General features: G+C 40.8%; 1 protein-coding gene across 2 annotated transcripts in view; it reads left to right on the top strand.

Annotated features, from left to right (window-relative positions):
• LOC124863843 (glutamate receptor ionotropic, NMDA 2B-like) overlaps window positions 1-21,382 on the top strand; it is a 243,124-nt gene that overhangs the window by 146,580 nt on the left and 75,162 nt on the right. For both annotated transcript variants that reach the window (XM_047358359.1, XM_047358360.1), the window contains 3 exons: window positions 1,610-1,753; window positions 2,637-2,907; window positions 19,157-19,349. In XM_047358359.1, coding sequence (XP_047214315.1) covers window positions 1,610-1,753; window positions 2,637-2,907; window positions 19,157-19,349 — 608 coding nt within the window. The remainder of the gene's footprint in view (window positions 1-1,609; window positions 1,754-2,636; window positions 2,908-19,156; window positions 19,350-21,382) is intronic.

Raw genomic sequence — 21,382 nt, 5'->3', positions numbered from 1 at the left:
TGCATCATGTATGTGCAACCGACAAATCTGCAGCATCTGTGTGATGCTATCATGTCAATATGGACCAAACTCTCTGAGGAATGTTTCCAGTACCTTGTTGAATCTATGCCACGAAGGATTAAGGCAGGTCTGAAGGCAAAAGGGGGTCCAACCCGGTACTAGCAAGGTGTACCTAATAAAGTGGCCGGTGAGTGTATACCAGAGCTCCCTTTTCTTCAAACAACTATAGCAGGAGAACACTGAAAAAAGAGGAATGTCTGGAGAGTCAAAGATGTCAGCAAACATTTTTTTCTGACAGAGGTCACATAAAAGTAAAAACTTGAAAACAAAGTTTTTTCTTACCTGAGAAACTTTATGCTCACAAACAACACCCACTGCTCCATTAAAGGTTCAGCTGCTAACTATGCCAGAACTATATGTCTTATCTATGAGATGAACTGTATTATGCCCTCATCCCTCAACCAGGGGTTGTTTCTTAACTTAAATTAAAATGTTTCCTTATGACCCAGAGGGAAAACATGTTTTCAATTGAGAGACTGTTTTGGTGGGTGTGGAGAAACATTGTCACTCATTTACTTTGTCAAACCCCACCTTTTTTCTTGGGTAATAATATTTGGGTAACATAAATATGCTCAGGTGAACTGCAGCAATTGGCAAATCAGCTACTCATGCCAGTCACTTGAACATCATCTCGGCTTTAGCATTTGATTTTGAAAGAACCTCAAAGACATTTCAGCGCCTCTCAGCTAGTCTGGTCATTGAACTCACATACAGCTAAACACTAAACGCACAAAAAAATTAAACTCGTTTATATGAATTGACCCATTTGTAGTATGGATTTCAAAATAAACATGCTACTGTACATTGTGTAAACAGGACTCTCAAACAGTGACTCACATACACAACAGCAAGCTGATGATGCAGAACTCCAAGGCCGTGTCTAGACTATTACTTCTCACCTCCTCCTCTTCTTCTGTCTGGCTCAATGTTCTGATGCCAGCACCAGTGGCAACAGGCAGGCTTGAAGTGTTTAAGAAATGTTTGTTTAAGAGTCTGCTAGATTACACAGCTTTTTTTATTTGGTGTATGTTCTGTATCTGTCAAACTGAGATTTAACACTTCCTGGGTATGTGGTCTGTACGTGTTTGAATTTTCTTTACAATTTCTGCAGGGTAAATGTGTCCAATTTTATGTATATAATATCTTTCTATACATCTGATGTTTAATAATTTACACTGACATTGTTTTGTTGGTTGTTCTCAAACAAACTGATAAAAATGGCTGATAAGATTAAAGACAGCAGCTTTGAGTCCACAGAATTTGTTCCAGCCACAAACTCATTAAAGGCGTCATAAAGGGAACTAATGAAAATCATGACCGGTATCATTACAAGTCCACAGGAGTCCTCTTGTCTTTCTCCTCTGTGAGCCAAAGAATAAAGGCAGCTAAATTAATGTTCGCTCCAATAATGTTACAAAACCCGCCACTGTCCTTCAAGTCGTGGCCATTCTCCTCTGTGTGTAAAGCCAAGTAAATTAAAGTCCTAGCCAATATTGTTGCCGTTTACACTCAGTCTTTGTTCCTCTGTGTGTGTTTCTGTTATTACTAGGACGACAACTCCATGTTCTTTCAGTTCGGCCCCTCTATTGAGCAGCAGGCTTCTGTTATACTGAACATCATGGAGGAGTATGACTGGTACATCTTCTCCATTGTCACAACGTACTACCCCGGTTATCAGGACTTTGTCACCAAGGTAAGACCGCTCAGCAAAAGGAACACGCAGTTACAGTGCGTTGCAGAACAAATAATACCCCATGAACTTGCAACAACTTTCAAAGTACTTTATTGACACATTGTGATATACACCAACACAAAGTAGTGCATAAATGTGAAATTACATGGAAAAGATACATAGGGTTAGGGTTAAAAAAAAACATCGGAAAATTATGGCTGGTGTTTCTATTCAGCACCCCTGAGTCAATAATTTTTCTCAAACAGTATTTTACATCTAGAGACGAAATCTTTTGCGAATTCTCTTTTGTAAAATTGCTCAAGCTCTCTCAGATTAGATGGAGTGCATCTGTTAACATCATTTTTCAAGTCCTGTCGCAGATTCTCAGTTTAATTTAGGTCCGCACTAAACTCGGACATTCTAAGGTGAACCGCCGCCCCCGATCAAGTCATTTTTTTAGCCTCTTATAGGTTTTTCTCCATAATATCCTATAAATTACCTTCATTAATTTTTTCCTCAGCTATGACCAGCTTTCCTTTCCCTGCTGAAGAAAAGGATCCCCACAGCATGATGCTGCCAACACAATGGTTTAGAGGGTGTATTCAGAGTGATGAGCAGTTAATGAACACACAGGTAGACTATATTTAACAAGTAAATGACATCTGAAGGCAAACTGGACCCTCTTTTAGGGTAGCATTAGTCTGAATGAAAATGCAAATCGCTCTTTCATTAATTTGTATAAATAAAAACTATTCAAACTATCATTATTCTTTTGGCTCTGGGTATTTTCGCCCCCTTCGCCCACTTTGCCACTTACTTACCATGTTTTCACAATACTGCCTTTTTGTTAGTCTATGTAAATTGAGTATTTTCCAATAATCTTTGGTCTCCCTGCCTGTCTCAGATCCGAAACACCATTGAGAACAGCTTTGTTGGCTGGGAGCTAGAAGAAGTTCTTCTGCTTGACATGTCAGTGGATGATGGTGATTCAAAGATCCAGAACCAGCTGAAGAAACTCCAGAGCCCCGTGATTCTTCTCTACTGCACAAAAGAGGAGGCCAACACCATCTTCGAAGTGGCCCACTCTGTTGGGATCACTGGTTACGGCTACACTTGGATTGTCCCTTCGCTGGTTGCTGGAGACACTGATGTAGTGCCTGCGGAGTTTCCCACAGGTAGGCAAAAAAGCTGAGTCAGATTCTCTGAATTGAATGTATTTTCTCTGAGAAAAGTCTTAATCCTTGAAGTTAGCTTGCTTTGAGTTTAATGTGTTCAACCTTGTATGAGAACAGTTACTATGCATTGCCCTCTCTTTTTTTAAACTACATCTATTCTGCAGCCATAATCTAAATAAAACAAGCTGAGTGAACCACAACCTATTTTTGAGTCAGCACCTACCAGTTAAGAGAGAGTGGTCTATCTCATTTATGAAACAATGAAATAAAAAAAACAAAAAAAAACAGATTTTACCACCAATTGTAAACAAAACTTGACCTGGTTCCATGTACCATAAAAGCAGCTGATAGTATCTGTTTAAAGCCATCATTGTCTCCCTTTTAGTCTGCTTTGTACCACATAAGCAAAGCTGAGAACCAATTACTTTAATGTGGATTTTAACATTTTGTTCCAACACAAAAAACAACAAAAAAAGAAAGAAAGCGACCTTTTTGTAATGATAAGGTAGAAGTCTTTTTTTACTTCGTCTCCTCCCACATCACCACTGGATGTCATTCTAACCTTTGAAGGTCAACCAAAGTGACTTCCGAGTTGGGGCGCATTAAGCACTCAACCTGCACAAGCAATCTGTCTGGCACACCTGTCAGGCTGCCAAATGTAACACAACTTACAGCACTCAGATGTGGACAGACTCTTTTTGGAAGGCCATTTCCCAGCGGGTGGCCAAACCTTTCAGTGTTGGGGGTGTATCTGCCAATCTAAGCAACAGTTCCTTCATTTCAATCTGCTCCCCTCTCTGTGACACAGTAAGGCTGTATATGTACATGGTGGTACACATGAGCGTGATGATTTGTTGGTGTTTGGCTTGTTGATTTACAGTAATGATTAAACCAATGCCTGTCCTCAGCAGTTTCAGGAGGTATGGTTTTCCGTAACTAAAACGTTTTACCTCTGCTTCCCTTTATTACACCTGTGGATGGGTTACTCTAAATGAGAGTGTGTTAGAGCATCTGAGAAAAATAATGGATTAATGCCATCCAATGTGTTGTGTGTTTATGCTGTAGTGTGTAACTTGCCTGGTGGACCTGAGTGTTTTTGCGTTGGTCTAGGTAACCAAAACTGTTGGTTCATGCTCCAAATGAGAGTTCACTTTGCAAAGTATGATCCGTCACCGTACTGGTTATTTAAATCACACAATGACTTTTCTCTTGATTTATGTGGCTAACGAGATAATCGTGTTGTTTGTGTACTGCCTGACTGATTGCTAAGTGGAAGTGTGGAGTGGCTGTTTACACCATACACCCTACACCACACCTTGTTTTTTTGTTGTTGAAACTGAATTATTGTGGCATAAATCAAATGGGACGTAATGACAAATTGTTGGCAAAATGTTAAATTTAAATTTTTTGCATGATGAATAATACAGAATGTGCCAAAACATGTTAGTCAATCATTTTTGCAACAACATCAAATGGAGAAGAAAATGTATAATTCAGGGTAAAAGAAATATTCTGAAACATAAGTCAGTTTGTAAGTGATCAAGCCTCTACACACTGCCCTGCTGCTGCATGTTAGGTACAATGCCAGGCAAAAGTGTTAATATCCCTTAAACCTTTCCACATTTTGTCATTTTAAAGCCACAGCTTTAAAAATGTTTCAATAGGGTTTTAGTTGATAGATTAGGGGTGTCCAGAGTGCAGCCAGGGAACCATTTGCAGCCCATCTTCTTTAGTACCAGTTACCATTAAAAACCAGATTTGACTGCATTGTGCTATAAACAAGATTGAATTAGAATAATGTCGGCAACTGAATTTGAATCTGTCCACATATATATATATATATATATATATATATGTCCATATCATCTGATTTCTATCATTCATTTTTTGTTGCTTATTTGAGGAATGATACAAATCTGGTCTTGGAGGTCTTTTGTTTTTAATTAAAAGGAAAATTATTACTGATAAATTCAAATCTTTTTACAATGGAAAATATTAGGTACAACACAAAGTGTTTGTCTTTTTATAACCACCCTTTTTGCATTTCCTTTAAATTGTATACAAAACTGAACCACATCTATCCAATGACAAAGCAGATTTTGGTGCACCCAAGTCTGCTTTTAAATCATTTATTAAATGTGGCTAATTAAAACAATAAGATCAATATGATGATTGGGATTTATTAAACAATTTGAATAGATAATTCAGCCCCCTAAAGTCACCAATACCACATTGCACCTAACCCTTTTGGCCCAACCCTTTTGGTGGTGAGCCCATCAGAAGGGGGACCCACGTTTCCTCTTTGGGCTGTGCTGCATGGGTGAAAGCCCGGCCACTAGGCACTCGCCAGTGTGCCTCACCTTCAAGCCTGTCTCCAGAGTGGGGCCCCAGTGACCTGTCTGGGCGAGGGAATGCTGTTTCCATTCATGGAAATCATCATAAGGGGTCTGTGTGCTGCGCTTTGTCTGATTCCTCACCTCGAACCTGTTTGCTTTGGGTGACCCTACCAGGGGCATAAAGCCCCTGACAACATAGCTCCTAGGACCATTGGGACACTCAACCCCCTCCACCACAGTAAGGTGACAACCCAGGGAGGGTGGCGGCCAAAGGCGGAGACCTTGGTGGTCTAATCCTCGGCGGCAGAAGCTGGCTCTTGGGACATGGAATGTCATCTCTGGTGAGGAAGAAGCCTGAGTGCATGAGGTAGACAGGTTCCGGCTAGAACTAATAGGGCTCACCTCGACGCACGTCTCTGGCTCTGGAACCAGTCTCCTTGAGAAGAGTTGGACACTCTTCCACTCTGGAGTTGCCCTTAGCGAGAGGCCCCAAGCTAGGGTGAGCATACTTGTTGCCACCCATCTCAGTGCCTGTACGTTGGGGATTCACCCAGGTGAATGAGAGGGTCGCCTCCCTCCGCCTACCGGTGGGGGGACGGGTTCTGACTGTTGTTTGTGCTTATGCATCAAACAGCAGTTCAGACTACCCACCCTTTTTGGAGTCCTTGGAAGGTATGTTGGAGAGCGCCCCTCCGGGGGACTCCCTTGTTCTGCTGGGGGACTTCAAGGCTCACGTTGACAATGACAGTGAGACCTGGAGGGGTGTGGTTGGGAGGAAAGGCCCTCCCATTCTGGGCCGAGATGTGTTTTGTTATTGGACTTTTGTGTGTCATGGATTGTCCATTACTAACACCATGTTCAAGCATAAGGGTGTCCATATGTGCTATTGGCACATATGTACACTGGAGGAGTTTATGTATCTTGGGGTCTTGTTCATGAATGATCGATAGATGGATTTGTGCTGTGTTAGCAGTGATGTACCGGTCTGTCGCGGTGAAGAGAGAGCTGATCAAAAAGTGAAGCTCTTAATTTACCGGTTTATCTACGTTTCTACCCTCATCTATGGTCATGAGCCTTGGGTCATGACCGAAAGAACGAGATCACGGATACAAGCGGCCGAAATGAGTTTCCTCCGCAGGGTGTCTGGGCTCTCCCTAAGAGATTGGGTGAGAAGCTCAGTGATCTGGGAGGGACTCAGAGTAGAGCCACTGCTTCTCCACATCGAGAGGAGCCAGTTGACGTGGCTCCTGGACGCCTTTGTCTTCCTTTTGTACTTTTAAACACGGTGGCAACCTCACTGAAGAAAAATGTATTACACTATGAGTGTAAAAGATGGAGATCAGAAACCAATGAACAAATGTGTAATATAACAGTTTTTTTTTAACTTCAGATGTCACTAAAGCGATGTTCACATTGCAGGTTTTGATGCTCAATTCTGATTTTTCGCAGGAGTCTGACTTTCTTTTCGTAGTCATTCAAACTGCTGATTAGATGCAACTTTAATAAGACTTCAGTCTGAACGGTTCATGACCCCAAAGCAGAAGAAGAATGTAGACTTCACACAGCAGCGCCACTGTTTACGGAAGTAATAATGGATGCCTCCGTCTCTGTGTTATTTTTAAGTTATAGAGCAATAGGAGTCGACAATATTATAACCACATTATAACAAAATAAAGAAAGGTAAGAAAAAAGAGACTTCTGCATTTGAAGTCTGTGTGGATGCGTTGTTTGAACCAGGACAATGCCTTAAAAGTCAGATTAAATGTAGCATGAACGTCGGATGCATATCCGATTTAGTACCACATATAAAGGTGGCACAATTCAGAATTTTTCAGAAGCGGAAAGGTGAACTTTTTGCATTTCCATCTTCCATGCAAGAGTCAGATATGTGTATTTGCCTGCAGTATGAACTTAGTCTTAGTTTAAATGCAAGGCGGCCATATTAGATTTTGAGGTCTGGCTTGGTGAGAAGCATTTGACATTCTGTTACCTTTTCCAACTACAAAAATATAAATTTTAACTTATAGCTAAAGAAACAACACATACAGCAAGTTAACTGCATTCTTCAACCAATCATCTACTGCTAATGAATAAGAAAGCTTTTTCCTTATTTTTCCCGCCTTGTACAACTGTTTTGAAAAGTCTTTACAACTTTGTATTTGCTTAAGTGGTGTCTGTAATAAAAAGTCTGGGAACCACTGTATTGAATAATCTGAAAGTCTTATCAAAGTGCAGAAATGCTCATATCCAGATGATACTAATTATTTTCCAAAAGCATTTTCATGGAAAAGATAACAGTCTTCTTTGCTAGGTTACATTTTCTATTGTAATACAGAAGGACACATAATACTTGCCCAGTAAATTCATTCAGCAAGCTTTTATCTCTTCTCAACTTGAACATTAGAGGAACCACATGATGCCTTCAGGGGCATTCAAGCGCACCGACCTCTAAACAAACATGGGGGGAAATGAAACTGTGGCATAGCATGCAACTAATGATTTGTGGTTCAGAGTTCAATAAAAGGTGCATGCTAGCTGTGGGGATAAATAGCTCGCTTGGTACATTTAATAATTTGCACTGTGTGTGAAGAAGTGTCTCGAATTATCAGGGGTAATTCCAGTGATGCCATCGCCAAGTTGTGCTCCTGGGAACCTGCTTGCTGCTCTGTCAAATTTGCATTTCTATTTTCTGCATTTTATTGTATTTCTGTTATTTCTTTAAAGTTTCTGTCTTACTTTTCCTGCACACTCCATGTTCATTCTGTTCTTTTCATTGCTCTTTGTACCTCTGCGCTCTTATACCTCTTTTTGTCTTTTGTACTGCATACTATGAACTGGCATCAATACCAGATACATACTCAAACTCATTGGCAAGGGTGTGATGAATGATCCAGTTTAGTAGATGAGAAGATACAATGTGCTTTTTTGAGAAGAATGAAATAAGATGACTTTTTAACGATATGTTAAAAAAGTAAGAATGCAATTTTTTTGTTCTTTAAAGATTAATTAAAGGTTTCATGGATAACAGTTTACAGTCAGTAAAGAAAAACTCAGTCCAGGTTAGATTTTTTTGTCTGTCCAGTCCTAAGATGGAGCTAATGCTAAAATAGAATATTCGTGGTTTTAGCTAGCCATCAGGTTCTCAAGGTGCTTACAGATCATTTGTATCTTGTAACTTCGTAACTCTCACCATGTCGTTTTTTCTACCAAGTAGCAAAAATGCTGTCACCATTGTTAATTTGGATTGTACATTTTTAATTAGTTTTACTCACAGTGTTTTCAACATAATGTTTTTCATTTAAGTTTAAGTCTAGTTTAATTGCAAAAATCTACATGTCAGTCGAGTAAATTTACTCTAAACCTAGCTGACTAAAAGTTGATTTAATGGAGAAATGCATTTTTGGGCCTCTAATGTGTTTTATGTAAAAAAACATAATCCAAACATTATCTTGATCTTCAACAGCGGTGAAAGGTAATGCTGGATGCTAACTGTATTAGCTTTGCTTACTTTTTCCAACTCCTCCCGTATTTCCACATGACAAAAAACCTAATTTGAATAAAGTTTTGTCGACCTTTGATAAAAAAAAACAAGGTTATTGATTAAAACTATGTTTAATAATTTTTGGCAATAAAATTACCATGTTTTAACAGTGATGGAGGCTGCTCCAATGCTTATACGGAGTCCTGTTGGGCACTCCGGTGTGCAGTCTTTCTTAGCCTTCTCCAACATAACACATGACAACAGGACAATAACTACTTCCTGTCTTAATTCAAAATATGAGTCATAACCATTAATACAAGACATTGTCATACTTACTTTACTCACTTTCACATGTCCTCAAGGTAATGACTTCTTCTGAAACTGTCATGCAGAATCGCGCTTAAGGGAAACAGGTACAAGTTTGAAAAAGGTTTATTTAAGGAGAATGGATCGGTATGGTGTGCAGGAGCAATAGGAGGGAGTAGGCAATCCGTCAGGAGGAGAGGGATTCGGACTGGAGAAGAAGTGAATATGGAGACAATGGTAAGTCCGATGATTTCTCAGTTACTTGGGTTAGAGCTTGGAGTGCAGGCGAAGTGTCAGAGGGAGAGGTGGAGGGTGGACAGATTAGGTTGAATGGTCTCTGGAGAATCCGGGTCCGGAAGCAGCCAGCCGGGGAAGTTCCAGAGTTCGGCGTCGGGTAGGTGTGTGTGGAAGATCCTTCCTACGGAGATCCTAGGACCGAGGCTAGTGCGAAACGAAGCCACCGGGGCCAGCCTGGGTAACTTGCAGGTAGTCACCGGTTCAGTTCACACAGAGGCTAATACTTGATCGACGAGATGCTGGCTGCTTCCTGCTTAAGTACCCCAAGACTCAATCACCGAGAAGGAAAACAACTGTCTCCACCACTGCTGAGCACTAGCGCCTACTAGGAGTCAAAAAACACAGACAAAAACATACAACAGGAACTCCAGCCCCGACAGAAACAGTAACTGGTTTTTGCTTCGTAAGACAGACTTCCCTTTGAAGAATACTACAGTACCATTTAAATTTTACCCCTGGTGAAAAGCTTAAAATTTTGGTCTGTTATGAAGCATCATCTCACTCTGAAGAATTTACTTTAACTCTCTCTGTAATAACTATACATGCTTTGACTATAGGCATCAGCAAATTGAAGCAAGCAGTGGTGTTCTTGTAGTCACTTCCTGTTTCATTGAGTTCAACACACATCTACTGTATTTGAATTACATGTTTCCTTATCTTTCTCAGTGGCTAAGGGCCATTACATTTTGTCAATGCATTTTGTCATTATATTTTGTCATAATTATACTCCAATGAAACAAAAAGTCATGGACTACTAATTAAGTTAAGGTTAGGTAAAGTTTGAATTACTAAAATTATTTATTTACATTTTTATAGGACTTGTTAGGAGTAACACTAGTTGTGGCACCAGGGGTTTTGTAAAACAACAAATATTTCTTTACTTATATCTTCTTCTTTTGGAACATAAATGAATGCAAATTACTGGTTGGGTTTTTGTAAAATTTTTAGTGTGGTGTTATCCCACTGCAAGATGAAAAAAAATTTTTTCAAAGCTTTTTACACATGTTCACCAGTGATATCAGTGGCTGTGGAAGATGATGTATAAATTATTTGCTTGTTTAATCTAATGTGTGAGCATATTACAGGGAGACAGATTTTAATCAACAGCCCCATTTCTCTCTGGTAAAAGGCTTCACAAATGCGGCTGTACCATTTAGTTCATACGTCACCCAATTACGTGAATGTGTTATGACATTTACACATGTCCTGAGAGAGGTATGAATCCATATGCATTAGGCAGCAAGTTCCCATTATGCAAAGAAACCCTCAGACATCGCTTACGTGCACGTGCATGCCCACCGCTTTCTAGATAGGAATCTTTTCCATAGGATAGCAGAAGTGACATGCTTAAAAAGGAACAAGCTATGGGAGCGAGTGTGAAGAAAGTGTCAAGACTGTGTGATTTTTAGATGTGGTCCTGAAGGGCCCGAAGCTGTCACCACTAAGGCCCCATGAGGAGGGCAGGTTGCCAAGCCGCCTGTCTATTTATGCCCACTGACATGGTAGTGGACTGGCTGACATGTAGTCATACACTGTCAGATCGATGCAGATCAACTGAAAAACAGAGAGAAGGACAGGCTAAATGAAAGACAGAGAAATGGACAGCAGGATAAACTGGCATGAACACTGAATGAAACTGTGACTACAATCCAGATGGTTGTAAAGTACTGAAATGGACATCTGGCAGAAATTATGAGCCTTTATTGGAGTTTTTGAGTTCTTCAAATCTGAATTTTCATTAAGAAGGATTTGAGATAAACTATTTTCTCTACAGTCACTGATTTTCTTAGCTGGCATCCTCCTTCAAGTGAAAACATTATGAATTGTTGCTTCTAGTGTAATCCATTGTGTTACAATAGTACAACTCTCTGAATTTTGCAAAGCCACCTGTTTGCTTTTAAAGTTCTAGAAGCACTCCTTTAAAGAAAATAACTATTTGTCAAGACATTGACAAATGAATAGTTATTGACATTGGCAGTCGCATGGTGGATTGATACATTTTAATGAACAGAACTTACTAACACGGAGAGAAAACAGGAATCTGGGAGATGACAACAACAATGAAAACAGGACTCACAGCACAACAGCTGGATAAATAGACAACCCAACAATGAAGGAACAGAAAACACAAACTTAAATACAACAGAGGATTAACAGAACTACATGAAAAACAGGTGGATGCAATTAACAGAAACCACAACACAGGTGCGGATTATGACACTGTTGGTTTGGCTGATAAATGTATTGTTCTTGTACCCAGCCTCTCGCCCGTACACTGCTGGAGATAGGCACTAGCTCCCCCGTGGCCCTGTATGGAAGTAACGGGAATAGAACACGTATGTATAGATGGATGGATACAATGTTAAAAATTTATAATTACATGTCCTTAATGACAGGCTAAGTGGTGATAAAAAAAATGTAACTCTCTTCCTGTTAATATCCATTTGAGTTCAGCTGGGAACCCTGCAGTCAACACTAGGGCGTTGTTTGTATTTTGTGCATAACAAGTAGATAAAAGGACATACAATGCCTTGTAAAAGCATTTATTCTTCAAACTGTTTTGCATTTTGTGACATAAGAACCTCAAACCCAAATGTGTTTAATTGGAAATGTACAGGGGTTGGACAATGAAACTGAAACACATGGTTTTAGACCACAATAATTTATTAGTATGGTGTAGGGCCTCCTTTTGCAGCAAATACAGCATCAATTCGTCTTGGGAATGACATATATAAGTCCTGCACAGTGGTCAGAGAGATTTTAAGCCATTCTTCTTCCAGGATAGTGGCCAGGTCACTACATGATACTGGTGGAGGAAAACGTTTCCTGACTCGCTCCTCCAAAACACCCCAAAGTGGCTCAATAATATTTAGATCTGGTGACTGTGCAGGTCATGGGAGATGTTCAACTTCACTTTCATGTTCATCAAACCAATCTTTCACCAGTCTTGCTGTGTGTATTGGTGCATTGTCATCCTGATACATGGCACCGCCTTCAGGATACAATGTTTGAACCATTGGATGCACGTGGTCCTCAAGAATGGTTCGGTAGTCCTTGGCAGTGACGCGCCCATCTAGCACAAGTATTGGGCCAAGGGAATGCCATGATATGGCAGCACAAACACTGATCCACCCCCATGCTTCACTCTGGGCATGCAACAGTCTGGGTGGTACGCTTCTTTGGGGCTTCTCCACACCGTAACTCTCCTGGATGTGGGGAAAACAGTAAAGGCGGACTCAACAGAGAACAATACATGTTTCACATTGCCCACAGCCCAAGATTTGCGCTCCTTGCACCATTGAAACCGACGTTTGGCATTGGCATGTGTGACCAAAGGTTTGGCTATAGCAGCCCGGCCGTGTATATTGACCCTGTGGAGCTCCCGACGGACAGTTCTGGTGGAAACAGGAGAGTTGAGGTGCACATTTAATTCTGCCGTGATTTGGGCAGCCGTGGTTTTATGTTTTTTGGATACAATCCTGGTTAGCACCCGAACATCCCTTTCAGACAGCTTCCTCTTGCGTCCACAGTTAATCCTGTTGGATGTGGTTCGTCCTTCTTGGTGGTATGCTGACATTACCCTGGATAACGTGGCTCTTGATACATCACAAAGACTTGCTGTCTTGGTCACAGATGCACTAACAATTTGTCCTCTTTTGAACTCTGGTATGTCACCCATAATGTTGTGTGCATTTCAATATTCTGCTAATTGAACCTTCACACTCTGCTCTTACTGGTGCAATGTGCAATCAATGAAGACTGGCTACCAGGCTGATCCAATTTAGCCATGAAACCTCCCACACTAAAATGACAGGTGTTTCAGTTTCATTGTCCAACCCCTGTATGTGATAGACCAACACACATTAGCACATAATCGTAGAAAACAGTAAAATTAAAAAGGATGCATGATTTATATAAAATGTTTACTAAATAAAAAAGTACCTGAAAAGACATATACCCCTAAATAAAATCCAGTGCTACCAACAGCCAAGAGATGTCACCTTATTACTAAATAGTATGTAGTGTGTAACTTCATATCACTCTCAATGCAGTTTGGGGCAGAGGTTCACCATCCAGTAGAATGATGACACTAGACATACAGGCAGAGATGCAATAGAATGGTCTTCATTGAGCTTGTTTTTGATTGACATTTCAGACACTGAGATACACCCTATAGCTGTCAGCGATCATGATCCTGTCTCCTTATCTCTTGTAAATATGAAAGCAAAGACTGGAGACTTAAACAATCATTGCTTAAGGATGAAAAATTTATCAAATATTTTAAAGAAGAGTGGACTTCATATTTGGTGTTTAATGACCTCCCAGGGACATCAACTTCTGTTCTCTGGGAGGCAGGGAAAGCTGTGATGAGAGGTAAAATAATCTCATTCTCATCACATAAGAAAAAAAAGAAAACAAACAAATTCAAGAATTAGAAGAAACTATTAAACTGTTAGAAGCTTCCCAGGAAGAGGAAATGCAGAGTAAACTACATATAGCCAAACTAGAATTAAATGACATTATAGACAAAAAAACCTAATTCTTAGTGCAAAGACTTCGAATAGAAAACTTTGAACATGGCAATAAATCAGGTAGCTTTTTAGCTAACCAGTTAAAAATAAATAAAGAAAAAACAACTATATTTGCTGTTAAAGACTCGACAGGGAATACAGTTTATGATCCTGAAAGAATAAACAGCACTTTCAGAGATTTCTAGCAAGCTTTATACTCACAACAGATAGACCTGTCAGATAACGACATTAATCAATTCCTGGATAAAGTAACACTTCCTAAATTATCAGATAATCAAGCGATGGCCCTGGATGTACCACTGATTGGAGCCAAAATCCAAGAAGCTCTCACAAGCATGCCCATTAAAAAGGCTCCAGGCCCAGATGGATTCCCAACAGTTCTACAAAGAATTCTGGAATAATTTGGCTCCAACATTCCAAAGAATGGTGCAGGAAATCCAAATAAATGGCAGACTTCTACTAAATTTGAATTCTGCCAAGATAACTCTCCTGTTAAAACCAGGAAAAGACCCAGTACTTCCTACCAGCCACCGTCCCATATCCCTTATTAATGTGGATCTTAAAATAAAGGTAACTCCTCTCATAATACATCCTGACCAAACTGGTTTCATAAATGGGAGGCATTCATCCACAAATGCACGCAGATTACTTAATTTAATAGTCTATTCATACTGTAAAAATATTGAGACCAATATATTATCTCTAGATGCAGAAAAAAACATTTGATAGAGTTAATTGGAAATTCTTGTTTGCAACCTTGACTAAATTTGGTTTTGGAAGCTCTTTCATAAACTGGTTAAAAATATTATACAGTTCCTCAACGGGTGGCGCGGCGGAGCATGTCTTGTGCCCTTGGATGTGGGGTCACCGACATCTGGATCGGCTGAGCGGCAATGGTAGAGCTGAGCTGGATAATGTTTCTACCTGGGCTAACATTTCAGTGGCGGTGATGTGGTGTGTCTATGTGGTTGCGGGTTTGGGGATGCCGGCCTCAAGTGTTTGCTGCTGGCCGGGGACATCTTGCCGGGTGAGTTTGTTCCGTCTTGGTGTGGGGTCGGGGGCAACAGGTGCTTGACAGTGTCTGCCCTGTTGCGCTTGTGGGCGGGGGCTGGGACAGCATTGCGTGGGGCTCTTGCCTTGCTGTCACGGCGGGGGTGCTTGGAGCGGAGCTGTGTGTGGAGCTTGCGCTGTGTGGGTGTTGCTTCGTTGGCCTTTCCGGGATGAAGCTCTACTGTGGGAGTGTGACTATGGGCTGTGGTGGGGGGTGATTCATGGCGTTTGGGTTCTGGGGCATGTGTTCAATATCTGTGTCCTGGTTGGGGGTGGTCCAGTGGGGAGATTCATGACGGGTTCATTGGGGACGGAGGGCTCATGGGGTTGGAATCGGAACTCATTGGGGGTTGGTTCTATTTTATTCTGTAGCGGCTCTGGTTGGCAGGCTTGTTTGGACCATGTAGACCCCTCTTTTGTACATGGCCCCCTCCCTCTGGATGAGGATGGGGGTGGTTGGGGACTGGGGACGGGGCAGGGGGTCCGGGCCGGGGTCGATCAGGTTCAGGCAAGAGCCGGGCTAGCCCAGACCAGGTTTAGGTGCTGGGGCGGTCTGCCTGTCTCCTCCCCCGGAGGGAAGGGGACCACCTCCTGGGTCAGGGGCTGGTTGTCCCTATGGGGTATCGGCACCTGGACCTGGGAGTATAGAGTATGTATGGTGAGTGAGTGTGCGACGTCCATTGTTGTTTGTCTTTATGTTGGGTGCGTGGGTGTGAGTGTTTTCATGTGTATGCATGAGGCTGGGAATGTGTGATTGTGTGTGCCTGTTTTTTGTGTCAGGTTGTGTCTTCGGCTGTTCCCTCTCCTGGATCAGTTTAGGCCCCCATCCAATGGGGGGCCTATTCCCTCCCCACCACACTACCTGCCAGTGGTTGGTATCTCTTCCCACTGGTGTACTGGTGGTTCTCGGTATCCGGAGCTGGTTGCTTTGGTGTGTGCTGGCTCAATCCTGGTGGCCGTTTGCGGGGCCCGGACCCCTGGGCTCGGTCGGGCCTCTGCTTGGGGAGTGATATGTTCCGGGGTCTCGGGTCTCTGGGTCCATGGCTGGATCTGCTCGGGCGTAGACGGCTGCCAGTGGGGCCTGTGGGCTCGTCGCTACAGCTCCCTGAGGCTCCAGTACTGTGGCTGCTGGGTGGTTCTCCCCTGCTCCTCTCTGGGGGGGTTACGGAAGTCCCGGCGGTGGTTCTCCTGGGGTTGCTGTGCTCTGGGGGGCCTTTGGATGTCTGTGGCTTGGATCTCCTTCGTATCTGTTCCGGGTCCAGGGGACGGGTCTGTGGCTCCTCACACTCACTATTGCATATTTTTATGGAGATACCTTGTATGCACATGCGCGCTCACACTCAGACCCACAGGTGTTTAGATTCAGGTGTGAACAGATACACAGATGTTTTATATTGAGCTGCATTTATCACTAAATACATCTTGCATTCATAAGTACTGTGCTAAAAAGGCTGGTAATACAAACATTTCTGCAGGCGTGGAAGCAAGCAGGGTGTTATCTTGTATTCTCTTCATCCTTCTTTCTTTCCTCTATTCTATTCTCCTTCTCTCCCCTTTTCCTTTTTGCCCTCCTTTCTCTCTTTCCTGCTTCTTTTTTTTTCTTTTCCATTTCTGTCTCCTTGTCCGTAACAGTTGAAATAATCCCAAAGCAGTTTCTAATAAAGGTTTTATGAATATCAAGCAGAGCTTTAAAGTGTCAGCTGTAATGCTCCACTTGTGAAAGTAAATCTGTTGGGCTTTTTTCTGGCACTCAGACAACAATTCTGAGTGCTTCTCTGCCGGACAGGACAGGTAAAAAAAAAAAAAAGAATTGTCTTGATTAAAGCAAATGCATATGTCGGGTCATAGAATATTCATTATTACAAAAAATCCATTTGTAATGTGTGAAAAGAGTTGAAACCTGATGTTCACAGATGCTAGCCGTAGCTTGGTCTATTTTGTAAAGAAGAATTGGCAAACAAATCTGTCTTTAGATGTACAAAGCTGGCAGAAACATACCATAAAGGGCTAGTAAAAAGCAGTGAAAATACCAAGAAAAACCATTGGAGTTTGTGATTGTCCAAAAGCTACGAATTATTTTGTGAGAGTCTGTATATACATGGAGTCATAACTGGAACTGGTCCAACAGAAGCCTTGTACCCAAACATGAATAAATGAGCTCCTAAACAGTGTTCCAAAATTATTCCTGATAGAATTAGACTTGTTGTAAGTTAGGCCTGAGGAGAGTAAATAGATCCAAACATGATGCAATCATGATATGAGTTTGTCATTAAAAAGAGATGAACATTGTGCACATGATAGAACACACTGCGTCTCATCACTTCATAATGATGCTTTGTCATTGGTTAATTACATCATGGATGAAAATCACAATATAGATTTTAATTCGAAATGACAGCAGTTTATCAGATGGGTTAGGTGATTGGGTGATTTTCCAAATAAATCAACACTCATTATACTTTGGCCTGTGATTTTTTCTCCATTCATTTTAGATTAATATTGTACCAAAATAGAATAATAACCAAAAACTAAATGTCAGCTTTGAAACGGTGAGTTTGGGTGACCTTAACATTACAGAAAATGGCAAAATTGTTAGATAAAGAACGTCTGAGTGCTTCAGACAAATATGTGGAATGGTCTAAACACTTGCTTACAAGAGGGTATGATAGAGAATATCATGCATCCTGGCAAAAGTTAAATGGGTGTTTTCAAGGGTTCTGGAGAAATTGGCTTTGAAACAGGTGGCCAATTAAAAATTAAACGCACAGAAACATATAAATACAAATACATGTTCCGAAAGATTTGTAACTAGAAAGTAAACAAGTCAAGAGGACAAGCTACAGACAGCACAAAGGCCAGCAGACAAAGACAAAGATTTAAACAGACAGATGGACGAACCTAGCAATGTGACAGACACTCAGTCAGGCAGAATGCGACTGGTATTCATTTACTCTGAAGCATCCCTGAATCATCACACTCTATACCCAGTTTCATGTCTTGTATGGACTCTGGAAGAATAATTCCTCCATCTCTGCTTCTCTTCCCCCTCATTATTTCCCTCACACAGATTTAACCTTTTTGTGTTTTGTGTCAGTTAAATGTTTTAGATCATCAAACAAATTTTAAGATCAGACAAGGACAACCTTAGTAAATACAAAATACAGTTTTCAAATTAAGATTTCATTTATTAAAGAAAAAGAGGCCATCCAACCCTACCAAGCCGTTGTGTACAGGTAACTGGTTGGCAACAACAACTGCCACCAAGCATTTGTGATTACTCTCAATAAGTCTTTTACACTGATATTGAGGAATGATGATTCACTTATATCTGCAGATTTTTTTTTTTAATCAGCCATATTGGAAATTATTTAGCTATTTAAGGCCATGTCACGGTGTTTTAATGGGATTTAGGTCCAGACTTTGACTTGGGCACTCCAAAATCATTTAGTGCTTTTTTTTTTCAAGCTATTCACTAGACAATTTGACTATCACCACCATGTTTGACTGTAGCTATGACTCTTGTCAGTCCACAGATTAGTTTCCCTAATGTCTGATGATCACTAAGAAGTATAGCAAAGTTAGACGCTCCTTCATATTCTTTTTGGTCAGCAGTGGTTTTTATCTTGGACCTTTTATCACTGACCTTGACTGAGGAAGATGAGGCCTGCAGTGCTTCAGATGTAACTTTGGGTTCTTTTGGTTGAGTCCTGGATGTTCTCTTGGAGTAATTTTTGTAGGCCCTTGGAAGGTTCACCACTGTTCCATGTTTTTGACGTGGTTTCTCATCTGTTCTTGAATTTCTTTAGATCACACTATGATATGTTGCTTTTTGAAATATTTTAGCATACTTCATGTTGTCAGACAGGTTCTATTTAAGCGATTCTTGTTTCTACAGGTCTGACAGTAATCACATCTTGTTGTGACTAGTGAAATGGAACCAGAAAATGTGGTTACTCAGTTAATTTATGATTAACTGAGTAACCACATGGTAAAGATGAGGGACAATTGCTTTTTAACAAAAGGCAGTTTAGTTTGGATAGGTTGTTCTCTACATAAATTCAGTCCCAAAACTGCATGTTTATTTATCATTTAAATCTGAGAAAAGAGCAAAAATAGAAGAACCCTTTAAGGAGTCAAATACTTATTTACAGCACCGTATCTTATAGTCTTCGTACTTTGCCTTCTTACTTTCCAGATTTTGCTTCGAACTGAATCTTATCTCTTATCCTCCTGCTTTGTCCACACAGGTCTTCTCTCTGTATCCTACGATGAGTGGGATTATGGCCTGGAAGCCCGTGTTCGGGACGGTGTGGCGATTATTACCATGGCAACTTCCACCATGATGATGGACCGTGGACCTCACACCTTGCTGAAATCAGAATGCCACGGAGCTCCGGAAAAGAAAACCCCAATCTCAGGCAATTCCAATGAAGTCCTCAGGTAAGAGGAGATTGAGGCTGCATTTGACCTGTAGTGACGCTGAAAATATTCACGAAAGCAAACCAATTTTGCATTTAATCATGGAAAGATGTCCATAATTATAAAGTCTTTGGATCTGTAAACCCACAATATTGCCCTCCAGTTTTCACTGGAAATAAACAGATCAAGCCTTTCCGTTCCTAATACAGAGTCAATAGGAAAGTCCAATACATTTTAAAAATCAGTTCCATGTACAGTGTCAGTCAGAGGTTTACATACACTCATCATGGGCAGATAATATGTAATTAATTTTGGCTTTATAACAATGCATTTTCATTGTTCTTTTTCTTTTGGGTTGTTATTAGACAACAAATAACTTAAATGAATATGAATAAATTGAATGAAAACAACAATTTGGTGCAAATCGTTAAATTTTATACAGATGTTTTCTAATTCACACACACTCAAAATTATACATACAGTCTAAAATATTTTCAAAATACTTTTAAAGTGCCAAAAGAAATAGTTTTAAGTTTACGGGCAATGATTCACCTCAGTTGTTCTATTTGCATTACATTTTAGTTACACACATTATTATGACATTGATTAATTAAAGCGAACATGCCACACACAGCTGCTTTAAAAAGGACTGATTCAGGTGGTTCAGTGTCAGTGTCTCAGTCTGGTATAGATCAGCACATTTGAAGAAGTAGCAGATGCTGGAACATACTCCTAAACATGCAAAAACACTAACCTCTGTCCCATAAAATCCCACACAATACACACAAAGATCCCCTTGTTATCCCAATGAAAACTAAGCTCTCCGTTTCAGCAGCAGGCCTTTTGAACTGGTTTTGAAGCGTGGCGTTTGACTGCACTGTGCTCTGCCCTCTGCTTAATTGGTCCCAATGGTGTTTCAGTCGACGAACACTATCCCCTGTTGCGTTGTGCTCCAGAGCACAGCGCAGGATGGTATGCAGGAGCAGTTTCACCTTCCTGCCACTGTGCATGTCTGCCCGCAGTGTGGGTGTTTTAATATCAAGAATCAGGCTGTCAGGGAAGAACAGGTATGTCTGTCTGTGCAGTTGGAGTAGCTCTGTCTGAGATGTGTTTGCTGATAGATTGTCATGGCTCCTGTGAGGACACTGGTTGAGTTGCTGTTGTGACAAAATCGGCTTCCTGCTCAGGGTTTTTAAACATGCTGCTTTGAAAGGCAGCTGAAGGAAAACAAACACACATACTATAAAATAATTTTAGACCCTCAAAGATAATACTGAAGTCGACTGTGGCCTTAGCTTGACACATGTTCACATTTTGAGATTCACAGTGCCTTGCAAAAATACCTAGACTTTTCACATTTTGTCCAATAACATATTTTATAGGGATTTTATGTAACAGAGCAACACAAAGCAGTGCATAATTGTGATGATGAAGGAAAATTCTGCAAGTTTTTGTATAATTTTTTTAACCAGTTTTTGCTGCAGTTAAACCATCAAGTTTTGGGGGAGTATTTCTCTACTAGCTATGCACATCTAAAAAACTGATATGTTTTTCCATTATTTGCAAAAAAAAAAAAAAAGCTTGATTTATTTCAGAATGGATGTTGAGCATCTGTGAATAGATATTTTTCAGGTTTGGGACATATGCCCAATAGGATTTAGGTCTGGACTTTGACTGCGCCATTCTAACAAAGGGCTTTAATCTAAAGTATTCCATTGTAGCTCTGGCTGTATATTTAGCGTTGTTACCAAGCTGGAAAGTTCAACTTACACCCCGGTCTAAAATCTTTTCTAGCCTCTAAAATGTTTTTTGATGTGCCTGTATACAGCTCCATCCATCTTCCCATTAACTTCCTGTCCCTGACCTATCTGCTCTGCTCCTTGTGCTTCATGTTGCTGAGTGTTCTCCAATGTTCTTTAGCAAACCCTTGAGGCCTTCACAAAACAGCTGGATTTATACTGGATTAAATTAGACCATGTGTCATGATCCGCACCTGTTTGTGTTTCTGTTGATTGCACTCACCTATTTGTCTGTAAATTAAAGTTACTGTTTTC

This window comes from Girardinichthys multiradiatus, chromosome Y (genome assembly GCF_021462225.1).
Source record: "Girardinichthys multiradiatus isolate DD_20200921_A chromosome Y, DD_fGirMul_XY1, whole genome shotgun sequence".
NCBI classification, from domain to species: Eukaryota; Metazoa; Chordata; class Actinopteri; order Cyprinodontiformes; family Goodeidae; genus Girardinichthys; species Girardinichthys multiradiatus.
The sequence above is the reverse complement of the archived record's forward strand: the minus strand, read 5'-3'. Positions and strand labels throughout refer to the sequence as shown.